Source organism: Contarinia nasturtii, unplaced genomic scaffold (assembly GCF_009176525.2).
Source record: "Contarinia nasturtii isolate CC-2019 unplaced genomic scaffold, AAFC_CNas_1.1 Cnas_scaffold_1371, whole genome shotgun sequence".
NCBI classification, from domain to species: domain Eukaryota; kingdom Metazoa; phylum Arthropoda; class Insecta; order Diptera; family Cecidomyiidae; genus Contarinia; species Contarinia nasturtii.
The window spans coordinates 1,681,492-1,707,920 of NW_022198708.1; the positions used below are offsets into that span (position 1 = coordinate 1,681,492).

A 26,429-nucleotide genomic window follows, 5' to 3' on the forward strand; every position below is an offset into this window, starting at 1 on the left:
AAAAAAAATCCCATTCAAATGTCATCGCATATCGTTCGCGACAAAAAAATTGGATCTCATATCCGAAATTGGATGAAAACGAAAAAAACAAGAAACACATTTCGATTGAATTGCATTCTGAAAAAAAAAACCAAATTCGATTTGTTCATTCAGCCAGAAGGGTCCATTTTATGAATAGAAAGAGGTGTATGCATTTCAAAATCGTTCACAATCTTGTTGAAAAAATAATCAACTTTTGCTCGTCAAAGATTATGACTCATTGGCCTAATTCCATTGTGTATATACGTGTGTTTTATTCTCTGAGAATAAATGCGATGAAACATTATTTTTTCCAATGAAATGTTTGTAATCAACATAGAATAACGGTATATCTACAATCCATTCACCGATTTGTTCATGTATCTTCTTGCTCATAGCTATGTGACAATGTTTTCTACCAGCGCGAATACATTTAAAACAAGTGCCCGAATGCTTATCACTATTGAAACAAAAAGAAGATAAACAATAAAAAGTGATAAGCGCGATTCAATGCGAAAATAAGGTTAGTCAAACCAAATAATATAAGATACGAAAGAGTGAGTGCGCGAGAAAAAAAAACCACAATTCTGGCTGAGTGAGAGAAAAAAAACGTTGATTGAGAAACGAAAAACTTTTGGACGCTATCGCGCATCGATAAAAAAAACGTTATCACACTACAAATATCCGTTATCTTTGGCAGGTGAATTTCGACATAGGCAAGAAAAAAATGTGTTGAACGTGTATGGTTTGAAAAAACGCAAAGAATAAAACAATCATCATTCTTCGTTTAAGACTGATGACAACGCCCCACGATCACGGCTGCGATTGAGCATAGAAGAAAATAATTAAAGTTCCTAAACGTTTTGCTAATTGCATTCATTTTAAGAAATGACACAATGCAGCGACATTTAAACAACGAAAAGACAATCATTTTAAAAAACAAGTTTTCGCATTTTTTTTCGTTTTAAAAGTGGAAAAAGTGTAAAAGCGAAAAAAATCAAACACTCAATCAGAAATTACTAAAACAGTGTAAAAAGAATAAAGTACTTTATTGTAGTGGGTATATGAAAAAAAAAACGGTTCGAAAAAGGGTGTTGAAGAAAAAAAACAAGTTGTAATAATAAACTGGTGTCGTAAACATGGGTCCAGGAAAAAGTGCAGTGCATAATATGCACTTGCTAATTTGTTTTATTGCATTTTTTACAATAATTTCGAAACAAGCATCGATGGTGTATGCAGAAGAAGTGGATGTGGAACTGATGGGAATAAATGGTAAAAGTGCTCATGTTCATGACGCATCACTTACGGACAACGGAAACATTTGGGATGGTGATCAAAGCGATGTGGAAACATTTTCCAACGTATCAGCAGGACAATCGGGAAAATTATATGGCTATGATGATTATTTGTCATCATTAGATCAATATTATCCAAATTCATATGATCAAAATACCTATGACTATGGTAAGTAAACAAATAAACGTTGTATTTTTGCAGCGAAACAAAAATCGAAATAAAATTGAATCACGACAATATTCGGCATTTATTTCAGAAATTCTTCGGTTCGAATTCATTGTATGCTCATTAATCGAATAAAAATAGATATGATTAACCTGGTTTTACAGGTTTCTCTTACAAAATTCATTCGGAGATAAGATAGCATTTATAACCTAGCTTACACTGCGGTGTAGCATAACGTTTTCATCCAAAAGTTGCACCACAAATGGCCAATTATTTTGAATTATTATTGAAAAGCATTGTGTGTGGCATTTCTTAGCTACCGTATTATAGTGCATCGAATTCCTTCACCGCTATTTCATGTAGTTAATGAGAAAAAACTGAGCGAAAACATTGTTCATGTACTACTCGATTTCAATTTTCGCAAACTTGAATCTCATTCGAGGGCGGAACATTGTCATACATGCTAGGGGAATACAAACAAAAATCCAGCCATTAATTCCAATTTGAAAATGTTTTTATCGAGTGCTTAACGTGTATATTACAAACATAACGCAAAGTAATAATAATAATAGTTATAATAAACAAGATTCACAAACACGATGAATACAAAAGGAAGAGGAAAAAAAACAGAGTTTGTATGTGTTTGCGCACGCCTCTCTGTGATTCGATAACTATACAAGACCATCATCATGACGCATCGATGGGTAATGCTTTTGAAAATGTGACACATATGTACTCCCATCGATACAATAACACACATTACGTATTACTCTGATAAATGATCTGTTCATATTAGGCGTGAAAGTGTTATTGAATTATAAAGACTCTTTACAGCAAAGTGTCTACATCGAACCATGTTTATGCATATAAAACAATCTTATGCGCCTATTTTGTGGAGGAAGGAAAAAAAACACATTAAATGAGCACATTGCAGTGATTCCTTATCTCTCTCTCTCTCTCTCTCTCTCTCTCTCTCTCTCTCTCTCTCTCTATGTATCGCTTTCACTGTCTTTCATCAACACCGAATAATATGCCATATTTTGTGTGTATGTGCGCGCGCTTTTCGGTAAGTTTTCTCGCCGACCCGTTATCTGCATCTCGAAATACATTCAAAGCTTTCAGCTAGCATAAACACACCAATGTAAATAAAACTCAAGCAATATACGAGCTGTTTTGTTGACAATTGTAAATCGTTATTTGGTCTCATATAAGTGGTGTCTCTCATTCTTCCTCTCTTTTCTCTTTATTTCGCCATCTTTCACTCTCATTGGAATTCAGCACATATTCCAAATCTACTTTCGAACCGTTTGAATTTTCATGTGTGTTCATGTTTTATAGTTCGTTGCCGATTTGTGTGTGTGTTTTTCATTTCGCATTTCTCTCTATTAAACTTTCAACAACAACTACAAAAAAATCTTTTTTTTACTTTTATCACTCGGCACTTTTTCTCCCGTTCGCATCTTTTCCATGCTATACACTTCGTTTAGTTCATCTCCCAGTGCAACATGCATTTCCAGTTCAAGACTATTGAAAGAAAAACAGTAGCATCAGTTTTCAATTCTCTTATGCGAATATTTTCATTATTGTGCTTTTTTATGTGTGCTTCGTATTCATTTTGTACTCAAAATGCTGCTTTCAAAGTGCTGTTGAATTTTATTTTCATGTTACGCTCACTCTCTCACTCTCGTTCATTCACTGTCTCATCGCGTATAGAAGAGAAAATTGATCGTGCTTGCAAAGCTGCTTTGACAAATAGTTTTAGTTCAATGAGCACATTAGCTTGCTGCGAACGAAACTGAAAAGAAGTAAAACTAGTCTAAATTTATTTAGATAATGTGCTATTATTTGATTTTCCTTTGTCGGTTAATAGAATCAACGATGGTAGATTTAACAGACACACACACACACACACACACTTACAAAGTGCGCGACCGCCGCACCAAACTATCATATCATCGTTCTCGGCATTAAAGTTTATTTAGCTTTGCTCTTATTTTTCGCAATGCCAATGCACTATGTACTGCGGATATGCGATATTGAATTATTGGCATGATGGATTTTTCTGCCATGTGGGTGATTATTTAATGGTGAATATGAATTAACTAAAAACAACATCGACGCATTGGCAAATGAAAAAGTGTCATAACTTAACTAAAGTCTTATTGTATATTAATCTGCCAAATACATTATTGATTGTCTGTGTGAATCCAAAAACAAGACTAATAACAACAAATCACACAATTCCCGAATCACCTCATAAATCAAATCTATCTACAAGAATTGTGGTGCATGTTTTTGGCACGCCTCAATTGTGTTTGTCGTCGAATATCGTGTTTGGGTGTGATAGCAATAGCTTGCCAATTCGATTAATGGAAATAAATGCAGACAACACGCAAATAGTATCTCCCACAAAATCAATGTGATGAGAAACGAGCCGAAATTACAAACAAATCGATGAAAACCACTCAATTATAAGGACGAGACAATTTCAGTTGCGTTACCCAAATTCTTTTTCACTATCCGTCGCCCTCTTCTTTCTCTTACTTTTGGTTAGTTTCATCATTCTTCATCCATGTTTGTTTTCTGCCCTTCTCTCGTTCTCCTTTCTCTCTCTCTCTCTCTCTCTCTCTCTCTCTCTCTCTATTCGCTAGTCGGTATGATGTGATTTCTTGCCGGAAAGTAAACAACGACATTAGAAAGTTTTCCCACATTCTTGTTTCCAATATGTGCGCAATTCCAAAAAGAAGCTATCCAACAACAAAAGCGAAGGAGCATTAATAATCAAAGTGGAAAAAAATTACCAATCTTTAAACGAAAGAGTAAACAAGTTTTCATCTTGTGATCTCTTCGCCCTTTTTTTACTTTCTATTTTTTGTTTGTGTGTACCATTCTATTCGAACCAAAAGGCATTGAACAATTTTCAACTCTTAATCCTGTTCCATGCTGGATAAACATGAAATTAATGGGAAATCGTAGCATGGCTTGAATACATAGCTTACATTTCTTTTATGTAAACTTTTGTCGCCTTTATGCAACAACCACATATATGCAAATGGCAAAATAGGCAATTTGAGTTCTCTCTCTCTCTCCTCATAATTTGAATACATATCCTTATTCAAATATGCTATTGGCGATGACGGTAAAATAATCGGCACACAAAATAAAATCCGGCAAATAAATACTTATTGAATAAACAATTATCGAGGAATCTCGGTTCGATTCCCTATTAGATCTGGTTCATTGCTTCTCAATATTCATCGCACATGTGGTTGTTGCGTACATGTGAAGACTTATGCTTGAGTGGCTTTTTTTAAATCGAGTAAACGAACTTTCGTGAACTTGGTTGGTTGCTTTGGTGATGGAAGTGTTTTGATTCTTTATGTAAAGTCAGTGCAAACTCAGCTATTACATACGAGATTGCCTACTGGAAAATCAATTGAAAATAAAATGACTTAACGGTTCATCAATGTGCAAAAAAAAACTATATGGGACTATTTTCGTTACACAAACACTTTCGACACACAAAAGTATTCATTCGACATTCGTAACTTATTGCCATTTTATCGAGACGTATTATTGAAAGTTTTACATTAAAAACATAGTCATTTCCATGTCATATATCTAAGGGATCATACGTCCTCAGCAGGGGTCCGAGGGGTAATCGACCCCCTGACGAAGTGTTACCCCTTGAAAATTTTCAAAGAATTCTTCCGATTTGCTAGGGATTTTCGCCAAAAAAGTGAAGAGCAAAAAAAAACGAAAAAAGTACACTTTTCGCAAAATACACTTCACTTTTTTGCTTACCCCTCACGATTTTTTTCAATTAACCCCCCCCCCCCCCCCCCTTAAATTTTTCCCTTGAGGACGTATGTAAGGGATGAATATCGAAATCACAATAAAGTGCATGTCTTGTGTGGGATATTCATTCAATTTATTTGTGAAACGGATGCATCACCATTTCTTCTTCGTTATCTATTTTCGTGGTCTATTTTCGGGCATTCATTTCTATGTCACTATCCACAATTATATTATGAATCTACAAGCGATATATAAGTGGAAAATGTATGCACTGGATTATTGAAGAAATGCATAGAGCTCAACTCAAGCCAATTCAAATTTTGTTATATATTTTTTTCTGAGCATTTCTTTTTGTCGCTATAATTCTCTCATTCGCTCTACATTTATAAATGTGCTACTGAAAGACTTTTTCCTGTATTATGTGCTCGTGTTTTTTTTTTCTTGTTCTGTTCATCGTAAAGATCGACTTTTAATGTCTCGCAGGAATCGTTTTGCAGTATTTTGTGCATTAACATTATCATTGCGTTTTTATGTAAATTTTCACGACAAGTCGAAAGATTGAATGATGGTAATAGTAAGTGAGTGAATGAAAAGCAATGAAAACATTTGCTAACTTTGATGGGCTTACAGTCCATATTCTGAGCACAAACACGAAAGCCATAAAAATTGTGCACATAAAATGGCATTTGGTAAACGAACATAGACAGACTGCATAGCTGGTTGTGCTGCACATCACGTAGCCTAACCATAAAAATGTTCAAATGTTTGGCATTCGAGTTTTGAATTACAACAATGAACGTAGAAACAAAAAAATGCAAGATCAATCTCTCTCGCTCTATCTTGTTCATTTTCCCGTGTCATTCTCAATTACGGAAATTTAAACGAGTTCGTTAGCATATTTTACATATTTTATAACCGAATCATATTTTTGTAATGCACTTTATTGAAACACCCCTTTGTTCACTGTCTGCTTTACACCAACGACTGTAGTATGGTAACTGGCTACCACTTCCTCTCGACGAACAACGATCTCAATAAATCTCTATATTTAAAAAAAAACAACAATATATAGCACTTTCCTTGAAATTGCATTTTTACACTTCACTCAATGAACTATAAAAATATTTAATGTGTTTACGACGGAAAAAACGAAAGTTTTCCACATTTTTCGACCCTTTTTTTCAAATGATATCATGATAAATTGAAACTTCCGCCACTAAAAATGACAACAAAAACGATTATTCATAGCGAAATCACTACCAGCTAACGAACACCCAAACAACTGACTCATCATCATCGGCTTTGTTGTTGATATTCTGCCTCACTTGTGTCATTGCCATGAGAAATAAGAATTATTCATACAGGTAAAAAAAAAAAGCAGAATGAAAAAGAATGTCGATACTTTTTGCCATTGGGCACAAGAGCTGCGCGTATGCGTAGAGTAAAATGAATGATAGCGGATGACACATTTAAGATAAGTAATTAGTTAATGACATTGCGTTATTCTCTACTTTTATCACATTTCGTGAATAATCTTTGGACGAGATTTCCTAACAAATATTTTGTGAGGGGTTGGTGTTTAATGAATATAAATCTGATGATTCATCTTCGCATCATCACACTCATTATGATTTTTGCAACATTACTTTGATTTTTTTTAATGTTCAGTTTCATTTGAAACCGAATATAATTCAAACAAAACTAACAGCATTCATTTCACTTGTTCCTTTTCCCTCGCTCTCATTTCCGTTATTGCTTCTACTCTGTTGCCATCATTCTTCATGAATTAAAACGCTATAGCAAAAACAATGTGTTTTCAATGGTTGAGAAAAAGAGAACCCTCAAAAAGTTAACCACAATGAAAAATGATTTTGTTGTGTCTTTTTTTTCGGTTTTTCATTTTGTGTATTGCCTTGGTTTGACAAGTGAGTAAGCTTGTGACATTTATACGTACAAATCGATTGAAACAATTTGTATTACGATTGTGTGCATTCAGCTTAAAAGTGATAATGAATGGCAAACATTGCGGATATGGATTTTTTTTTTCGTTCGGCAAATATAATGTGACCATAAATTTAATTGCACTTGACAAATAAAGATGAAGTTATACAATCAAAATAATTTCGAATGGAAAATCATGTTGTTTATTTATTTGGCAGAGTATGGAGATTTTGTGCAAAGCATTCGCTGTGAATACGCTTTCACCGAATAAATTTCCATAAATAAGGTATAACTTTCGTCGTAAATTGTAATACTTTAACGATAGATTTTGGTTGGCGGTTTTTGCTATATGTACAACCACGGTGACGTTCAGTTTCAAAATTCGGCAAAATCCAAAAGCTTCTTGGGCCTTTTTTGCTTTTGTTGTGTTCCAAGACCAAGTAGGCAGCAAATTGCTATGAATAAAACAGTCGATGTGTTAAGACATGGCCAGAGACAGACAGATAGAATGTGAGACCGAAATAAAACCGAAAAAAGAGTGAAAGAGTGTGTAGATGGAAGTGGAATGCATCGCGATATGAATGGATGTTGATGAAAACAAAAAGCAGCTAATCCACTTCAATTAATATCAATTTAAAAATGTTTTTCTACCTGAATGCGTTAAATCGTAATGGTGATTCGGTCGCTTTCTAATTTCATTGCGAATGACCGCCGCCACAGATGTGCACAGCCCAAAATAATGATTACGTTTAGTTGAAGCGTACAATTTTGCGAAAGTAACATTTTGTAAGCGAGTCTATAATCGTCAAGCGATTAACACAATGTTCATGTTGGATGTGATTATGAAAACAATAGCACGTAACAACAGGCCCACTCATCAGAATCAACATCAAATTCAACGAAACACAATATGGAGAGCGAAAGATAGACATAGAAAAAAAGGTTTTAGATCCATCGAAGCCTTTGTCTTTCCTAAATTTCGGATGTATTTTATTTCCCATCTCCCCCACCCCCTCTTTTTGGGGTTCGCATTTTTTTTTATTCTTACCAATGATTGTTTGGAGCGCAAAAGTGCGTTCATGAAGCAAAAATAGGCATTTATTTTAATCTGTTGGGAATCTTAATTGAAAACGTAAATGTTTTTATATAGTTAACCACTTGAGTGTGTATGCATTTTAAATTCACTTGATTCCAAACACAGAATGAAAATAAACACGCTTCATGGTTACAACGATATAAGAATATATTATTATTCATTTGTAATATTTATATATTTTGTGTTGTTTGCTGTTTACGCTTTGGCTAACAAATGAATAATTTTTATCCCAAACGTAATTAATTCTATTTTCACTCAATTCGACGAAAGGAGAAAGAAATAAAGAGCTTTAGGTTACGAGCAATTTGAAATGCTTCAGTTTTTGCCTTGAATATGCAACCACTTCGTTTCCAATTCGTTGAAAGTGTATGGGTGTGTGTATAGAAGCATCTAAAAGCTTCATAGAAATGGCACTATCGTCTAAATTATCCGACGCACTGAGATAAATAATGCAGCACACAGGTCAATCAAGTTTATTTATCAGCATAGTAGAGTACTACTATTTATCAGTATTTTCTCTCTCTTTTGCGCGCGTTTTCTTCATTTTTTCTCATTTCTTTGGGTGTAACTCTTTTACTACCACAACATTCCGCAAATTCAATTCCCTGTAGCAAAGTGCAATAATACATCGCATCTATTTGTATTTATAAAAGCCATATAATAGAATAAATCCTTTTTTTAGGATAAAAAATGTGCATATGGTTATTTTCTCTCATTTTTGCCATCATTTCAGTGTTATTAGCTTTTGACATCGCGCAAGTGAGAGAATGACCGTTGTTCTTGATATGTGCATTGCAGATGCAGACCATTCTCTTCTGTTGTCAGTATGTTTTTAATAAAAATTCCACAATATATAAAATTGACTCTGATATAGTTTAGCCCGTTGGGAACAGCATTTTGATGAGCGCATTTGAAATCATTTTCAATGAAAAATAAACATTGCACAATTTTATTTGCTATGTACTTAATAATAATATTTCACTTTATCTGCTCGATGCGGATGCGAGACGTTCCATCAGTTTTGAACTAAATATAGATAATGGTATTGTGCATGGCTGCATTCGGATGAGTGAATATGGTTTATGGTCACTCATTGCAATGGGACCGCATCTAATCCATTAAAATGATAACAAACATACACAAAATTATTATTGTCTAGCTTCTAGTGGAATTTTTCAGCATAATAATTTATTAGTTTCAGCCAAAATAAAAACGAGAAACACACAATCTCATTGCAAGACATCAATAATTCTAAAAAAAAAACGGTAAATTACAACGAATGTTGCGAAATTCAGAATAAATAAAAGTTTTGAAAGTATTGAAGAGTTGAAGGGAGAAAGTAATATTTTCACTGTGTCTTTGCACCACATTTCGAGCTATGCTTTTGACTGGTTGAATGTTGAAAATATTGTGCACTTTTGATGGATAATACTTTAAGTAATCAAAATCTATATGTTAAAAATGAATTTTAGCAAAAGTAGTGCTCTTAAAATGGCACTTAAGTTTAATCATTCAATTCCACATGCTTTTCATGAATTCATGCAGTTAGCATAAATTGAAAAGAAATCTCTGTGTTGCTTAAGTTCTTTTTACGTTCAGTCACACGGTCAACGAGTCCTCTAACATTGTAAGAAGAACATGATTTCGAAAAATATAACTGTTCACAATTTAGCATATGACGGTCCAAAAATACATCAACGTTCATGGGATGTGGACTTTCTTTTAAACATGCTTTCCGTTCCCTAATTCAAACTGCGTGAGGGAAGAACAGAAACTGCACGACATATTTATAAATGCTTATAAGTACGAGCAAATCCGGTGGCGTGCTCAAAGAGGGATTGTGTACAATATTTTTTATGTCTTTATTATCACATGCTGTTCACTTTGCTGTGAAAATGGCAATTATTCATTTACTGCTCAAAGAATTTATTCTTTACAAATTTTCAACGATCACACTATGGAGAAGGTGGTTTTGATTTGTCATACATTGTATATTCGAAACAGACCGAATGAAATGCGGTTATATTGTAGCTTTTGGTTCAAATAATATATTGAAATCAATAACAGGCTATATTAATAATAAATGAAATTATGCTGAATTTTTCAGATCCAAACAGTCGTACAGCTCCAACTGAGCCGCCAACACACCACAACGATGCCAGAGGTTATACAATAACACCAGCACGATTGGCAGAACTACGAAGTCATTTCCTGTATTGGTTTTTCGATAAAGGTGGTAGCAATGACATTGGAGATTTACAAAAGGACATTCATACCTCAAATCCACAACTACATAAAAACTTCAATTTCCAATTACCATTCTATGGTTTTCGTTTTAATTATACACGAGTAAGTTTAGGACACCCCTCTCGACGATAGGATTTCATAAAAAAAACATTTTTAAATTAATAGGTATCGATGCATGGATACTTGGAATTTTCTGATCCACCAGAACACTATACATATCCATTATCGTTTCCAATCAAAGATTGGCCAAAACGTAATGATCCATCGTTCATTGGGATTTTCTTTTCGAAATGCCGCATTGGACAAATTTATCAAACGGACCACGATCAACGTACGCCAGGTGTTTATTTCAGGTAAAAATCAATTTTCCCATTTTGAATAATTTACTTATTTGAAAACCGAAAAAAAGAAACCCTCCTGGTTTTAAGAAATGTTATGAAACTAACAGAACGAAATTACTTGCTCGTTTCAACTCTTGCTAAAATTCTTAGAACTAGAGCAGAAAACATAGGTCGACAAAAAAACGTATCATGCTGTGCGCATTCAGTTAAAAAGCTTCACCCTTTGATGAAAACAGCATTTTTTTGCAATTCAATGAACATTAGTTTATTTTGGAATTTTTTCCTTACTAAACGTTTTAATGAAGATTGCTTTTTGTTGACTAAAATAAATTGAAATGAAAGAAATGGAAAATAATAGCCCGAAACAAATTCATTCATCCGAAAAATTCGTTGAATTCTTTGCGAGCAGCGACGAAGTAACTTCAAACATTCATTTGCAATCTTCTTCTCTTCGGAATTGATAGAAAAAAAGATTGCTTTTTATCCTGTTTTCCGCTTCCAATTATTATTGTTTGAAATCAAATCGAAAATAACATTCACGTAACATAAAGTCAATTCGCTGATACAGTTTTTACTTCGTCGTCGTCGTCTTCGTCGTCGTTATTATCATTTACTGTAAATTTATCGCTACCGATTAAAAATAGTTTTGTCTGCATTCCATCCATTAAGCGTGTTGGCCTTAATTGAAAAACCATAATTGGCATTTGCTGGCGTAATCATAAATGAAAATTATTGTTGTCTGTTTTTCTTGGAACCGATTTTGTTTGAATTCTTTTGTCTTGTCAGCCATTGCCATTGAAAAATGGAATTTTGTGCCAACAATTTCCTGCTTTGTGCTATCGATCATAGACTGTTTTTTTCGCTAGTTGTAGTTGTGAAGTTGTTTCTTGAAAACAATGGTAGCAATTTTGATTGAAATGTTATACACCATTGCAGTCGATATGTTTAACTACTACCGAGATAAATAGGTTTCCAACGGGAGTGAATACAAAATGTTCCACTACATATAATGGCATATGTTCTTTTTTTTACTGTGCTCATCAATAACGTAAAGCAGCTGACTTTGTACTTTGTCTATGATGTTATCTTGGATAGTTTTGCATTTGATGATATAACTTTGTTGAAATATCCAGTTAAATTGAAAGTCAAAGCTCAAAATGGAATTATGAATAAATTATGCTAGAGAATTTCTAATTCGTTTGAAAACTATGTATTCTCTATCAAAATACATCCAACCCATTGTCACTGTTGCAGCATCGCCAGCAGAAATGTGCAGCATTGATTCTATGAAATAGATGCATAACAAAACTGTCGGTATTATCTAGCATTTATTGTGTTTTTGTTGTTTGTTCCCTATATATTGCTTGAGTGCGTCACTACATCTTTCCTCAGCGACAGCTCCAATGCAGATGAAAGTAACATCTTTTCACAATTTACTGTTCCACTTTGTTTGATATGCAATTTTTTTTTGTTGCTGTTGTTGTTGTTTTGCATCATGCACAGTACGTTGTACAAAATATCTTGGGGCACATCGAAGTAAATGACAATTTTTGATTAAAATGCAAAAGGAAAAAAAACGTGGTGCCCACAATACCGGGTGTGCGCGAATGTATATAAACATTGAAGATTGAATGAAACGAAACTTAGAATGTATGCTTTTGATTTGTTTGATTTCACAACACTCAACTTCTGTCAAATTGGGTTGCCTGTGTTTGACAAATCTTCCGATTTGAATATATTACCTCAGCAACTGAAGATAAGTGTGTGTGTGTTTTCTTGCATATTAGATCGGCAGTTTTCCACTTTTTTTTGTCTCATCCGATCGTTGATACAACTGCAATGAAACTTGAATTCGAAATAGATTGATGCTTGTCTTTTTTTACACACACACAAAAAAAAATTCACTTTTTCAACAGTAAAATGTGACTGATGGCAACGAAATATCTCACTCTTTTCAATAAAAAATAAAATCAAAGCAAAATCGAGAATCAAGTAAACAAAGAAACGACCTAAAGAATCCACAAATCAAAAGCATCGTCAAAGAAATTGGCCCAAAACAAGAAGAATGACTTGTGCTTTAATAATATTTCTCTTTTACATTAGTTCGTCAAAAGAATGGCAAGTGATTAAATACTAAAAGTATTAAATACTCATCAAGTCGACAAAATGAAAAATGATGATACAAAAAAAAACGATTCAAGCCAAACGCAAGATCTGCAAATGGATATGCACGCTAGCTCGTCCAAATTGAACATTTTCTTCTTGCCATAATGTCGTCATTGTTGACCTTCTCATTTATTTTCCATCCGAAAAATAACAACAGAAGCAAGATTAGAAGAAGAAAAAAAATGATTACAAACTATATGGCTGCACCGAATCGTGAAAATTCGAGCACTTTATTACACAAATGCGCACAATTTCACAATACGTTTAACAATTTGTCGGCTACCACCCAGAATTTGGCTCTCCACTGAAGTAAGAATTAATTATTTTGAAAAATGCGTCGTTTCCTTTCGATAAGTTTGCTCAACACTTATCGATCAAAAACGATTAAATCATAAATTTATTTTGTTGTTCCTCGTTTTTTTTTGTCCATGGAATTCTTCGGTTTTTTTCTTCTTCGCTTACGCTCATATACACATGACAACCGACATGCTGTTGGATCAACACTGGATACACATTTACATCATATTGCCACTCATCATCATTAATCTACATCAACGTTTTCAAATTGTTAATTTTTATCTCTATCTCTCTTATTCTCGCTATATTTCACCTCCCTTGTGCAAACTCACGACGACGGTGATGGTACGTTCCTGTTCTGGATTTGTCTCATCAATATACACATCGCCAACCCCAACAACGCAACAACTGCTCTCGCGCGCCAAATGAACAAAAAAAAAAACAAACTTGAAGGCAAGAACGTGATTTGCAAACGCGTACTGATCGATTTGGTGTTGAGGTGCGTGAACGCATTATGTGGGATATTCGAGAAGGTGTTGTTGGAGCCGACACATTTATACCAAAACATGTAGTTATTATGACATGGAAAAATATGTCATTTGCTGGCGGTATCGACATTGCTTTATACAAGGTGAGATCCAAATAAGCTCTAACATAATATCATGGCGTACACAATCTTCTTTTTTTTCAGTTTAGCGTCGCGAAACGCGCGTGCATCGATTCGAAAATCATTTGATTCGTTGCGCATTTTATTTGCTGCCATATGTAGCAAGATGAATGAATATGCATAAAGAAAAAGCGAAAAAAGAACTCTCTCTCTCAAATTTTCCTTTCAAACCGTAAATTCGTCGTAAAGAAGAAAAATGAGAAAGATTAAAACAAATTGAACGGTATTTCTTGATGAATCGTTAATTTGCTATCTGTGATACGGTTATTTTTGTGCGATACATTTTTGTTTGGAATTGTTCATATATGCCTCACAGGATATGCCTCAGTTTTTTCAACATCCTTTTCTTCTTAATTTGAATTCAATTATTCATGCTTAGATCAAGGGATTCATCATTTGTAAATACATATCAAGCTAATATGATTAACGTAAAAGAAGTTTCCGGTTTATGCTTCTTCTGCTTCTATTCACACAAAGACAGAGAGGGAGCATTAAGCGAATGTAGAACATATATTTAACGAAAACGACATTCACATAAATGTGATGAAAAACCTTCGTTTCGCCATTATACAAGTTGACATCCATATATATTTGCGATATAAATTGAATGCGCTTATTTCGAGTAGAAAATATCGTTTATTTAATTTCGTGTTTAATTTCGCATGGAGAGAATCATAAATGAAATCTAGATCAAATGCTCATTTTGTGAAAAAAACATGCACTCACAGAAGACGTCAATTGTAATGTTTGCGAACTCTGGTGGTGATTTACTAAATTACCACCATTACAATGTGTGGCATGGTGATTTTTGTATGTATTGTATTTGCTTTGCTGAGCAATATTACTATCGCAGAACGCAGTGTTGGTGGTAATACTGTACAGCGCTGTCACAGCAAAGCAAATACAATACATACAAAAATCACCATGCCGCACATTGTAATGGTGGTAATTTAGTAAATCACCACCAGAGTTCGCAAATATTACAATTGACACCTTCTGTGAGCAGTCACTGACAAATGACACGATATTAAAATACCAAGTAAAATCAATTAATAATAACACCACTACCTTGAAAAAATGAACTAGCAATTACGAGTAGCAAACATAATTGCAGCCTCATCCAAATGTAGAACTACTAATGATTACTAATTGCATTTTCCTCTCAATAATTGGCTCGAATGGCTGTGTATTCAAAAGAATAAACATCAACCACAAGATACGCTTCATTAAAAGAAGATCAAAAATGTCTCGTTTTTTTTTTGTTGCCATTTCAATGCATTTATTGTACACATTAGCTTAATTCTCTTCGATTTAGCATGAACGTGAAAATAAATCGATATTAATTGCTTTTTTTATTATTCAATTGCAGACAAACTCATTCCAAATGGTATTGGCAACCGATGAAGTGTATACGTATGCAATCTTCAATTATATCAATCTGGTTTGGTCATCGCACACTGAAGCCGGAGGTAAGAATATACTGTGTTTTTTGCGCTTGTGTAAAATGTCAATTTGTTTGTGTTGATTGACAACCGCCACTTGATACGGTCAGGCCAATAAAGAGTCATGCCACATCAATGTTGAAATGCAACCGATGAGCATTTTTCATTTGCTATGATGCAATGATCTCGTTGAATTTCTTTTTTCTTTTGCATTGTTTTCATATCAATTAATTGTACAGTCGATGCGAATACTTATGTACTAAATGTATATTATATATGTCTGTAGGTGACACAACTGGTGGAGAAGGTGGTGTTCCAGCTTTTGTAAGTATCAATTCAAAGACTCATACCCATTTCCATTTCAAATTATAAACTGAACTAAATAAAGACAGACAGTTTTTGGCTGTATATTGATCGTAACGAAATTTATTTGGCACATCATGAGACAAATTTATTTTTTAAGTGCATTTATTTAATTTTTGTTTTGTATATAATTTCTGGGCTTAACATAAATAATAATGACAAACACTCAACAAAAGCAAAAATCGTGACAAGTAAATGGGTTGCTGAGTTTGGTCGAAATTGTTTTTGTCGAGTAAATGTGTGTTGAAAGTATTTTAAAATTAAAAATGCATTAGACTGAAACAATAGTAGTTGTGCCAGAAGTGTTAGGTGTTGACATTGACAAATGTTGGCTATATCGTATGCTGGCGATCTTCGTTTAAAAAAGAACGTATGGACATTATTTAGCAAACGCTTGCATTCAAAAGCATGTGTGACAATATATTGAAAGTTCCTTTCAGGAATTTGCCTTAGGATTTTCACACCGTTGAAACTTCATTTGAAAAACATAAATTTTGTGTAATTGCATTGTATATGCAATTATGCATGTAAAGCTATATTTTCACATGTTAAAACTAATACACATTCAATGTTACAGATTGGTTTCAATGCTGGTAACGGAACTCAAGCTTACGAGTACAAACCATACAGTCAAGCATCTGTACTACGAGATCTGACTGGACGTGGATGGGCGAATGGTTTTCCAGGCCGACACATATTCCGTATAGATGAAAAAATTATGCTGGGAACATGCAACAAAGACATCGGTATAATAATTTTCTTGAACCCTTTCTCCTTTAGCTCTCTCTCTCTCTATCTGTGTGTCTGTTTCAATTTATTTTTAATTCGACTTGTATATTGTCGTGTTGATGTTCTTTTTGTCTCACCAATTTCATCAGTTTACTTTCATTGAAAATGAACAACAGATTTTCATTGCGCAAATCCAGTTCCCAATTAAGTTTTGAAGTTAACAAAGGTTTTGTACGTGCTTGACACTTGGTCGCTGATCGAGATTTTGAATGAATAAATAGCATTTTGGTAATATTACCAAATTTTCTCAACGGATTGTCAAACAGATTGAACGATAACAACGAAACAGAAGCAGTGGTGCATATGCATCGGAATTGAATGGAAAATTTAATTAGAAATTTGCAATATTTTAAACAAAGAGCAAATCAATTGAAGTTAATCACATCGGCTCACACAAACTTTTGATACATCATTTGTTGTGACATCACATAAAACGGTTACATTTAAAAAAAAAAAAAAAAACAAACAAGGAAAATAACGAAACCCGTTGACACAATCGATAACATATAACGCCCGCTGTTTTACATTCTCTGTGTCGCATGAAATGGCACATTTTCCTCTGTCTAACAAGAAATCAATTTAAAATTAATTGATTTACTAAGTGATTGCACAATTTAATGAAATGAGATACTTACACAACCATATATCAATATCATTTGCTATATAGTGAGTTCACGTTGCTGTTCGCAAGCGATCCAAATCCAAGCGACATGTTCGTTCTCATTTTGCTGTTGTCGTTTTTTCTTTCTTTTTTTTCCAATTTCTTCATTCGTTTTCTACCTTCTCTATTTCGGTCTCTATCTCGCTTCGTTCAACTTCTGCTTCTTACTTCAATCGACTCAAATGCTAATCGAAGTTAGGATTTGTTAAAAGCGTAAAATGTTTCTTACATCAATAAGCTATTATACAATGTCGGGTGATGGTAGTGTATGAACACAACACGGCACCGGTATTACCAAAGTAACGAAGAAAGATTTTATAATGATGTTATGCATTTTTATTGGATCTTTAGATGCTGCATATCTACCGTTAGTGTTTGCACCCGAGTCGGGTAATATGTTGGGTGGCACGGTTGTTAATATCACTGGTCCATGCTTCAATCCAAACGAACGCATTCTCTGCACATTCGATACGGAAAGTGTTGTAGGTCATGTGATTGATCGAAATCGTGCAATTTGTGTGCAACCATTTCTCATGGCACAAGGATACATTCGATTTCAAATTTCCATCGGAACCGAACGATTCAAGTGGAGAGGATTATATTTTGTTGGTATGTTGGGTTAAAAGCTTTTTCATTTAACAAATTTTCGTTCAATTATTTGATAATAGTTGAATGAATAAGATGGCAAACGATAATGAAAATCGATAATTTGTTCATGCTTTAGAAACACCGGCCACAGCAACCGATCGAATTTTCTTCAAAGGAAACGATGTATACGAAAAATCACCGAACGAAATTCGTATCGAATGGAATCGCTTTAATTTAACAACAAATCTAAATGCTGGCATTACAATCTCACTTTATGGATATCGTGAAAGGACGATTGAGTACGAATTTTTTTTACGTTTTGAAATTTTTATTTAAAAAGAAAGAAAAATCAAAATGAAAACAATTCAATAACATGTTTTTATGTATTCTCTCCTATCAATATAGACCACAACTGGAATATATTGATATTTTAGAAGGTGGAACAACAAATACGGGCGTTTATATTATTGGTACGGGAAATTACCATAGTCGTGATAATCGCAAACAAGTTGATATGCAATTTGGGTTCATTCAAATTAATTTAACAAACCCTGAACAATATTCGGGTCTTCCAATTAGTCCGTAAGTATATTTATTAATGTTATCATTTAGTGATGGCCTTTTAGTTATTATTATCTCAATTCAAGTGCACTTAATTAATTTTCCGCATTTTTTTAAGTGTTCTATGGTCAAAACCAATTCCATTAGGTTGGTATTTTGGTCCGCAATGGGAACGAATTCACGGCCGTAATTGGCCAAGAGCATTGTGTGATAATTGGATTCGAAGTGATCGTTTTTTGCGTAATTTTGCTGCTGAAATTCCATTGTGTCCATGCACATTGGAGCATGCAATTCATGACAAAGGACGTTTTATGCCAGATATTGATTGTGATCGTGATTCGAATCCATCTTGTTTAAATCACAAAGGTGCAATTCATTGTGTACGAACTGGCCAACCAAATATACAGGGTTCAGAGCAACAGTGTTGCTATGATCGTGATGGTTTCCTGTTCATGTCTTATGATCAAAAATACGGATCAAGGCCACGTCGAAATCATAATCTTGGCGTCATGCCATGGCGTGAAGCCAACAAAGTACCAACATTATCTACATGGTATGCAGTGTTTTCAATTGCCGATATTTAACCAGCCATTTTGTGTAAATATATGTAAAATCGTGTATTTGTAGGTACAATGATATGCGTCCATACTATTCGTGTTGTGCTTGGCAAGAAGAACAGGCAATTGGTTGCGAAACATTCCGTTTCGAACGTCGTCCGACCCAAGATTGTATTGCATACCAATCACCGGCAGTAGCTGGAGTTTTTGGCGATCCTCATGTTGTTACTTTCGATGATTTACAATACACTTTCAATGGTATGGGTGAATTTGTGTTGGTCCGTGTAAACGATAGCGCAATGCCATTGGATGTTCAAGGAAGATTCGAACAAGTTCAACGAAATATTCACGGTTCTGTCATGGCAACACAGCTCACATCGATTGTCGCACGGGGAAATTTCTCAACAACACCAATTGAAGTTCGACTTCGACCACCGCACGCTCAATGGCGTTATCGACTCGACGTTTTTGCCAATGGACGACGGATTTACTTTGATCGTCCCAGTTTAAAATTCCAAGCCTTTCATGGCGTAACTGTGTATACACCAACTTACGTTTTGAATCAATCTGAAGTTGTTATTATGTTTTCGTCTGGTGCCGGAGTTGAAGTGGTTGAAAATGCTGGCTTCTTAACAGCCCGTGTGTATTTACCATGGAATTTCATTGTGAGTTGATTTATGATTATCAGACTATGATGAAATTGAATTAAAATTCAATGTAATTTTAGAATAAAACACGTGGATTGCTTGGCACATGGACTTGGGATATGGCCGATGATTTCACATTGCCAGATGGCAGAATTGTTGGTGCAAATTTGAATAATTTCGAAAGTACTCATCGTGATTTTGCAATGCATTGTAAGTTGAAACGGAATATTTTTTCGAATTTGGTCCGGATTCTTAAAGAATTGTCCGTAATGAATTATTTAAATAAATTGTTAATTATTTCCCTTATTTTCTAGGGATGTTGGCCGACAGAGAGAAGCCTGGCGTTGGTGCTGCATTGTTCACACGTGAATTTGGTCGAACGGCAAGTTACTATGCGAACGCTACCTTCCTTCCAAACTTTTTCCGTGATCCAAGAGACTTTTTGCCACCGAATCGTACGGAAGATATCGAACGTGCATATGGATTGTGTGGTGAAAGTTATCAGTGTCGATACGATTATGGAATGTCATTGAATCGTGATATGGCTCATTATACGAAATTCTATTATGATGAACTTGTAAATATCAAGGCCAGCAACGAGCACAAAGTTATATCGTGCGGTGCATTGGAACCGCCACGTTTCGGACGAAAATCAACATTCGATTTTACACCTGGTACAACTGTTAAATTTGAGTGTAATGAAGGTTTTGTTTTAATTGGTGATTCAAAACGAAGTTGTTTGAACAACGGTCGATGGGATCCACCCATTTACGGATACACTCAATGTTTACGTAAGCTAATAATAAAATTAATATACAAAAAATGAGCGATAAAGTGCTAAAAAAATGTTTTACCGGTTCACATTTTATAGGCGAAGTTTATTATACACAACGCTCTGCCTGGCTGGCCACTGGTGTTGTATTTGCCGCAATATTGCCAATTATCTTGTGCATTGTATGTGGTGTTTATTGTTATCGGAAAAAGGCTCGTAAAGTAGATCCTGGTTGGAAGCTCTCATTGCCACGATCACGGGGCGGATCGCGAACGACATTGCGTCATTTGGCAAGCGATGAAGGTGATAGTGATACATTGAAAAAAAGTAGGTCATATGAAAAAGTATACAGAACACATGAACCATTAGAAGGAAAACCGAATATTGAATTTCCAGCTAAAAAATGGGACCTAGACGAAGAAGATTTCACATCATCGGAAGGCGGTAGCGAATTTCCACAAAGGCAAGTAGCAAAGGATGTCAACTATGGAGATGATACGCCACAACAACAGCAACCCGAACGGCAAACCGGTCGACGAAGTCAACAACGACATGAATTACAACATCCGGACACAATACAAGAAGAAAGTTACCTAACACGACCGACCGACATATCGCCAGGCTTTAGTCCCGTATATAGTGGCTATAGTGGGGCTACCACTGCCATAGCACAAAGTCGTACACCAAGTGGTGGTGTTCGTGTTTTGCCATCATCAAATCGATTTTTCTCCGACAGTACTGGATCACCAGTGTCAAGTGGATCGCCAGTTTTAACACAAAATGTAGGCCTTCCATCGCCACCATTGAACAATCGTTCAACAGAAGTTTAAATATAAGCAAATAACAAAAGTCAAATAAGATGAACAAAAATATAAATAGATACCGTCATTAGTTTTTAATTATCGTATATAATATACAAAAAAAAAAATTTGAAATACATGCGCATACATCAGTTTGTACAATTTAGGGTGTTTCCCATATCTGTAAATAGAAAAATGGTATTTTTTAATTGAAAGTAGACAAAATTCTATGCTGGTTAGTAGCATCGATACAACAAAGCGATTTATATCAACACTTCCCGAAGCGAAAAACGATTGTTGCCTCTGAATATGAATATCAATCACTCCATTATATGAATACAATCTCATAGTGAAGAATACTTACAGAAAAAAACACCTAGAAGTACTTCCTCGAAATGCTGAGACACAACAGTCAGTCTCAGTTAATGTAACAAATTACAATATTAATTTTTGATTAATTTTCGAGTACGAATGGTGATTGGTGACGCTTAAGGCTGCTGATTCGGTTGAACTGCTGGCTGTCGCGGTGATCGTCTGTCTAATCCTGCCGGAATATCCCATCCAAACAGCTCACAATGTCCTATTCAAAAGTAAACACACACACGGAAATAATGTATAGATTATTGGCAGAAATGATTTTTTTTCTTAAATCTATACAAATGTTTAGATATCTCAACAGAAATTTATTTTTTTATTAAAAAAATATTTTCTCAATGTCATTAAATATTGCATACATATTTATCATCGAGCGCTAAAATAGATCATTCAAATAGTGTGCATTTCATTTAATATGTAGAATATATGCAAATGCAAATTTCTAATACACATACCTTTGATGAGAATGCATTTGGCGGCGACGATATCACGATCCCAAGATGTCTTGTGTACAGCCATTAGTAGTTGCTTGTCTTCGATTTCCAATTCATTTTCATCATCGACTGCATATGGCTGTTGAACAGTTGCATACGGTGCATCAGCATTGACTTGAGCATATTCCAATTTACCACTCACTGTGTTTACTTGCCAATTTTTTGGATACACGGCCACCTTAGACAGTAAACGTTCAGCAGCAATATCGAATTCTTGCTCAGTCATGAGTCCTTCTGCCCAAAATCGCATCAAATAAAGTTCAACTTCATCTTTGTTGTACCTCAATTGCCGTTTGCTGCGCTGTGCTACGATTTTTGATGGTAAATATTCGGCGAAAATTGAATCGGGCTCCGCTCTACAATTTTCACACACTTTGAATCGATGGCTCCTTGTGGCTGGATTAAATCGTCGCCCACACTTTGCACAATGCTGCGATGTACCCCACTCATCTGTTTTGCGCACACGACAATTGCGACGTTTTCGAAAGCCTTTGAGTAGTTTGCGCGTACCTGGAGCTCTCACATGCTTTTTGATTCGAATGCACGAGTCTGGTGATATTTCTGCATTTCCCATGTGAATAATTGCGGCTTTATGATTGACCAAATTCCCAGTGAGTTTATCAACGGTTCGATTCGATTCGACGTACTTGTCAAACTGCAACAGCGTGTATTTCGGTGTTGTATACACGGCCATTCCTTTCTTGAGCATTTTGATACGATGATGAACGTAATCAATCCAGAGTATGCCCAGTGGTGATGGCATTCGCTGATACAATTGTCGATTATTTCGATCGTCCTGCTCCTCTTGGGTGAACTGCTTCGTCCATCGTTTTGCCTTTACATCGCGCGTCTTCTGCTTTGCCAGCCAATGGTACTTCTTACTGGACGTTTTCAAGTTGACCTGAAATGGAAAAGTGAAGAAAAAAATTATTCACGTAACTGTATCACTTTCTATTTCTCAATAATGCCAAAAATTTAAACACTCACTTCTTTCTTCGTTTCGATATTTCGACGAACTGTGGCATTCCATGTTTTCATGCCTGGATCGATTCCCAGTTCGTAAGCAAATTTTCCGCCGATGAATTGCTTTCGAAGAATATCATCATTCTGCATCTGTTGCTCGTATTGCTTTGACATGCGATACATAATCGACACAGATTCACCGTTGCTGACGATGGTATAATGGAATTCTTTGTTTTTCTTCAGTTTTCGATTGATGGTCGTTAAATCGAATACTTGATTCCAATAGAATTCTTTGTTCTGGCGAATGTAACTTTCGGTTGCTTGTCTACCATCAACTTGTGGAAGTTGTTTCGATTCGGCCAGCATTCGATAGAAGACATCATTGCACATGAACACTGCCTTTCGTTGATAATCAGGCAATGGAACAACCGAGAGATTTTTGATATTTGGTATCTTCACATTGTTATCTTGCGCCCAATTGTGCCACTCATCGATTTCTGTCTGCATAACGAGCCACATTGCAGTTGCTTTGAACCAATAATCGCCTTTTGAAAAATCCTTGATGTTGTGATCATTGGTTGGGCCACCAACTTCTCGCACAATTGCAGTAACCATGCCAGTAAGTAATGTTCGCTTGTGTCGTTTGAAATCTGCATTTTGATGAGTGTCACGGATCGCATTGTAGCCTCGAATCATCAAATCGACTGCATTGTCAATGTCCTTCTTGTCGAATTTCCAACCGGTAGACACTGCGTTGAATTGCCACGCTCGCATTCGCAGATAATTTTTCAACTTCTTCTTGCAGTGTGTCTTTTGACCGGTTTTCAAGCATCGCGTGTGATTTTGGCAAAGCGTTTTAAAATGATTACCAAAATAATCGTTCTTGGGCCAGGCGAAATTATTTTCTGGACTAAGCTCTTCGACAAACTGACGGAAATGTGGCTCCATATTCTCACCCTCTTTGTTTTTTTGCAAGACGGCATAGAAACATTGCTCAATCACTTCTTCGCCACGATTCTTTTCAACGAGCTGTCCTTTCTTCTTTCCTTTTTTGGCCGGATACGTTCGGTTTTTAAAAAACTCCCACTGTCGATTCATTTGTGCCGATTTCACTTTATCCAAGAAAAGTAATGATGCCAAAACGGTGATTTTCGTTGACATTATGCTTTTCTGTTCGATCCACGGTTTGACAATGTGATTGAACTCTGGTCGTAAAATTGTGTTGAGGCGCATTTTAATCGCGAACAATCCATTATCGTTTACATCATCATCAGCATCCTTTTCTTTTTGCGCATTCGTTTGAAATTTGTATCGCTTTTTTCTTGGCGCTGTAGCAGCCGTAGTTTCACCAGTCGTTGACATGTTGAACTAAAACGAAATAAAAAAAAAACACACGCGCAATTTAGAACACAAATAAAATGACAAATATATTTTCTGCACTGTGTAATTTTTAAATGAATTGAATCAATAGGAAGCACTGAATATATGGGGACAAAACTGACACTTGATGTTACCTGATTGAATGTTAAGCGTGAAGTGATTCAAAATCGACAAATTGAGTGATATTAACTCTTTTGAATGCAACATATAAATGCAAACCACACCAACACGGTCCAAAGTTGAATCGAAATATTTGCAGTTTCAGCTTGTGAATGTTTTGTTATTATCAAAACTAAACAAAATCAAACACAAAATTCACCGCAAATATCTCGTTTGAAAACAATCGGTTGACAATGATTCCAATAGAAAACCGCCTACAGCGAAAAATAAACTTCTTTGAAAGCAAGAAACAAATATAACATACACTGACACAATCCAAAAATATGTTTTAGCACTTTTATCAATCGAATCCAATGAAATTATGACGATGCAAATTCAAATAAAAAAAACATTGATTCTGACAAGTTTCAACACGATCGTTTCATTTGAACCAACACACTTCTCCACATTCCGATGGTTCTGTGTCGAAAGCATTCTTATACTGCACACATTTTTTGTTTATAAAGCGTTTGAATAAGAATGTATGGTACGGAACCAATAAACGGAATCACAGTTTGTATGTAAACACTTAAGAGCAAAAGAAACGGAATGATTATTATTATTAGCCTATCGCGATCGATATAAATGTGTATGTGTTGTATGGACTGCTTGGTTCAATTCATAAAATGATTTTACAGGCCAAAAAAACGGCTGACACAGCGAACAACACGATTCTGAAAATGCGTTGAATATAAATACTTTCTTTTGTTTATTTATCGAATTCTAAAGAATCGCAACAATATTCTATCAAAGCGAACAGTGTCGATATACGTGCAAACAGCAAAGAGAATTGTACTTCAAATTCTAATCAACTATATTTTCAGATATGTTTTCGTTTCGGGAAGTGCTAAAATCAATCGCTTCGTTATATGAATGCCATTTACTAACATAGAATTTTGCCTTCTTTGAATTAAGAAATACCATTTTTTTATTTGCTGATACGGGAAACACTCTATTGTACATTTTGAATAGCAACATTTGCAAAACCATTTTCAGTTCCGACGAAATCAACGACACAGTTCCATGACCCGATGTCTACATTACTCTTTAAAGCACATTGATAAAATCTATTTTCATGTCAATTCGAAGCGACAACAGACTTAAAATCCAATGAATTATACCATTAGCCGTAATAATAAATTTACAATGAATGTTCAAGAAAATATCAAAATAAATCATATAATTTGTTTTTGTATTTAATGAGATAAGAGGAAAAAAACACTCAAATCGTTTAATTGTTTGAAAACTTTTTATTTGTTCAATATATTGCCGACGAGAAATTGTCAAAACAAAAAAAAATGAATATCTCTATAGCACGATAACACTAAACAGTGCTAACTAAGGTAAGAGAATAAAATAATAGAATATGTAAAAAGTGATATCTAAATTTTTATGGGATAAATATTCGCCCAAAAGCATCACATAATGCTTGTGCACATTAAACACTTTAATCACTTTAAGTACGATCCAACGCATACACTCCATAGATATAATATATTGCTATAAAAGTTAACTTACAAAGATAAAAGTCTCATGTATGATGATTTTTTGCTATTATACTACGAAAACGATAGTTTAGCATACTTATTCCACTTAACAATATGAATTTTGTGACATACAACCTCGCTTTCTCTCTTCTCTCTTTTCTGTTTTGCATAAAATGATGAGTATTATGTGTCATTTATCACAGGGTAGATAAGTTAAATAAAAACCAAGAACAGAAGACGATTTTTTTTCTGGATTTTTGCTTTATTACTGTCGATTCGTAGAATGAAAGATGGCAAGAGAGGCGCCAGCGTACACACATATACAAACACAAACACAAATAAAGAGATGAAAATGGCAC

At 34.9% G+C, this 26,429-nt stretch overlaps 2 protein-coding genes across 4 annotated transcripts; one reads left to right on the forward strand and one right to left on the reverse strand.

The window, feature by feature from the left end:
* Positions 1-772: 772 nt before the first annotated feature.
* On the forward strand, positions 773-25,786 carry LOC116345951 (protein mesh). Of its 2 annotated transcripts, XM_031775767.1 has the most exons (17): positions 777-1,482; positions 10,422-10,663; positions 10,727-10,914; positions 13,819-13,996; positions 15,402-15,501; positions 15,761-15,798; positions 16,415-16,583; positions 17,639-17,896; positions 18,012-18,174; positions 18,281-18,457; positions 18,555-18,989; positions 19,064-19,658; positions 19,721-19,850; positions 19,955-20,431; positions 20,512-20,739; positions 20,809-21,395; positions 25,580-25,786. In XM_031775767.1, the coding sequence occupies exons 1-16, from the start codon at positions 1,158-1,160 to the stop codon at positions 21,240-21,242; spliced, it is 4,137 nt and encodes a 1,378-aa protein (XP_031631627.1). In that variant the 5' UTR covers positions 777-1,157; the 3' UTR covers positions 21,243-21,395; positions 25,580-25,786. The 2 variants fall into 2 exon arrangements, with proteins under 2 accessions (XP_031631626.1, XP_031631627.1); XM_031775766.1 differs by having other exon boundaries at positions 773-1,482; positions 20,512-21,395.
* LOC116345961 lies at positions 21,294-24,789 on the reverse strand. Of its 2 annotated transcripts, XR_004201543.1 has the most exons (5): positions 24,559-24,789; positions 23,069-24,412; positions 22,043-22,982; positions 21,577-21,792; positions 21,294-21,393 (listed from the first exon to the last, which is right to left on the reverse strand). XR_004201543.1 is itself a non-coding variant. In XM_031775780.1 (4 exons), exons 2-4 carry the CDS (start codon positions 24,404-24,406, stop codon positions 21,701-21,703), a joined length of 2,370 nt encoding a protein of 789 aa, XP_031631640.1. In that variant the 5' UTR covers positions 24,407-24,412; positions 24,559-24,789; the 3' UTR covers positions 21,384-21,700. The 2 variants fall into 2 exon arrangements, 1 of the variants encoding a protein (XP_031631640.1); XM_031775780.1 differs by having other exon boundaries at positions 21,384-21,792.
* Positions 25,787-26,429: the final 643 nt, after the last annotated feature.

Coding starts and splice junctions, on each gene's coding strand:
- LOC116345951 (XM_031775766.1), top strand. CDS start 1,158: ATGGGTCCAGGAAAAAGTGCAGTGCATAATATGCACTTGCTAATTTGT. Junction 15,502..15,760: donor ATCGCACACTGAAGCCGGAG/GTAAGAATATAC, acceptor ATATGTCTGTAG/GTGACACAACTGGTGGAGAA. Junction 17,897..18,011: donor GAGAGGATTATATTTTGTTG/GTATGTTGGGTT, acceptor TTCATGCTTTAG/AAACACCGGCCACAGCAACC.
- LOC116345961 (XM_031775780.1), bottom strand. CDS start 24,406: ATGTCAACGACTGGTGAAACTACGGCTGCTACAGCGCCAAGAAAAAAG. Junction 22,983..23,068: donor ATATCGAAACGAAGAAAGAA/GTGAGTGTTTAA, acceptor TTTCCATTTCAG/GTCAACTTGAAAACGTCCAG. Junction 21,793..22,042: donor CAAATGCATTCTCATCAAAG/GTATGTGTATTA, acceptor ACTTTTGAATAG/GACATTGTGAGCTGTTTGGA.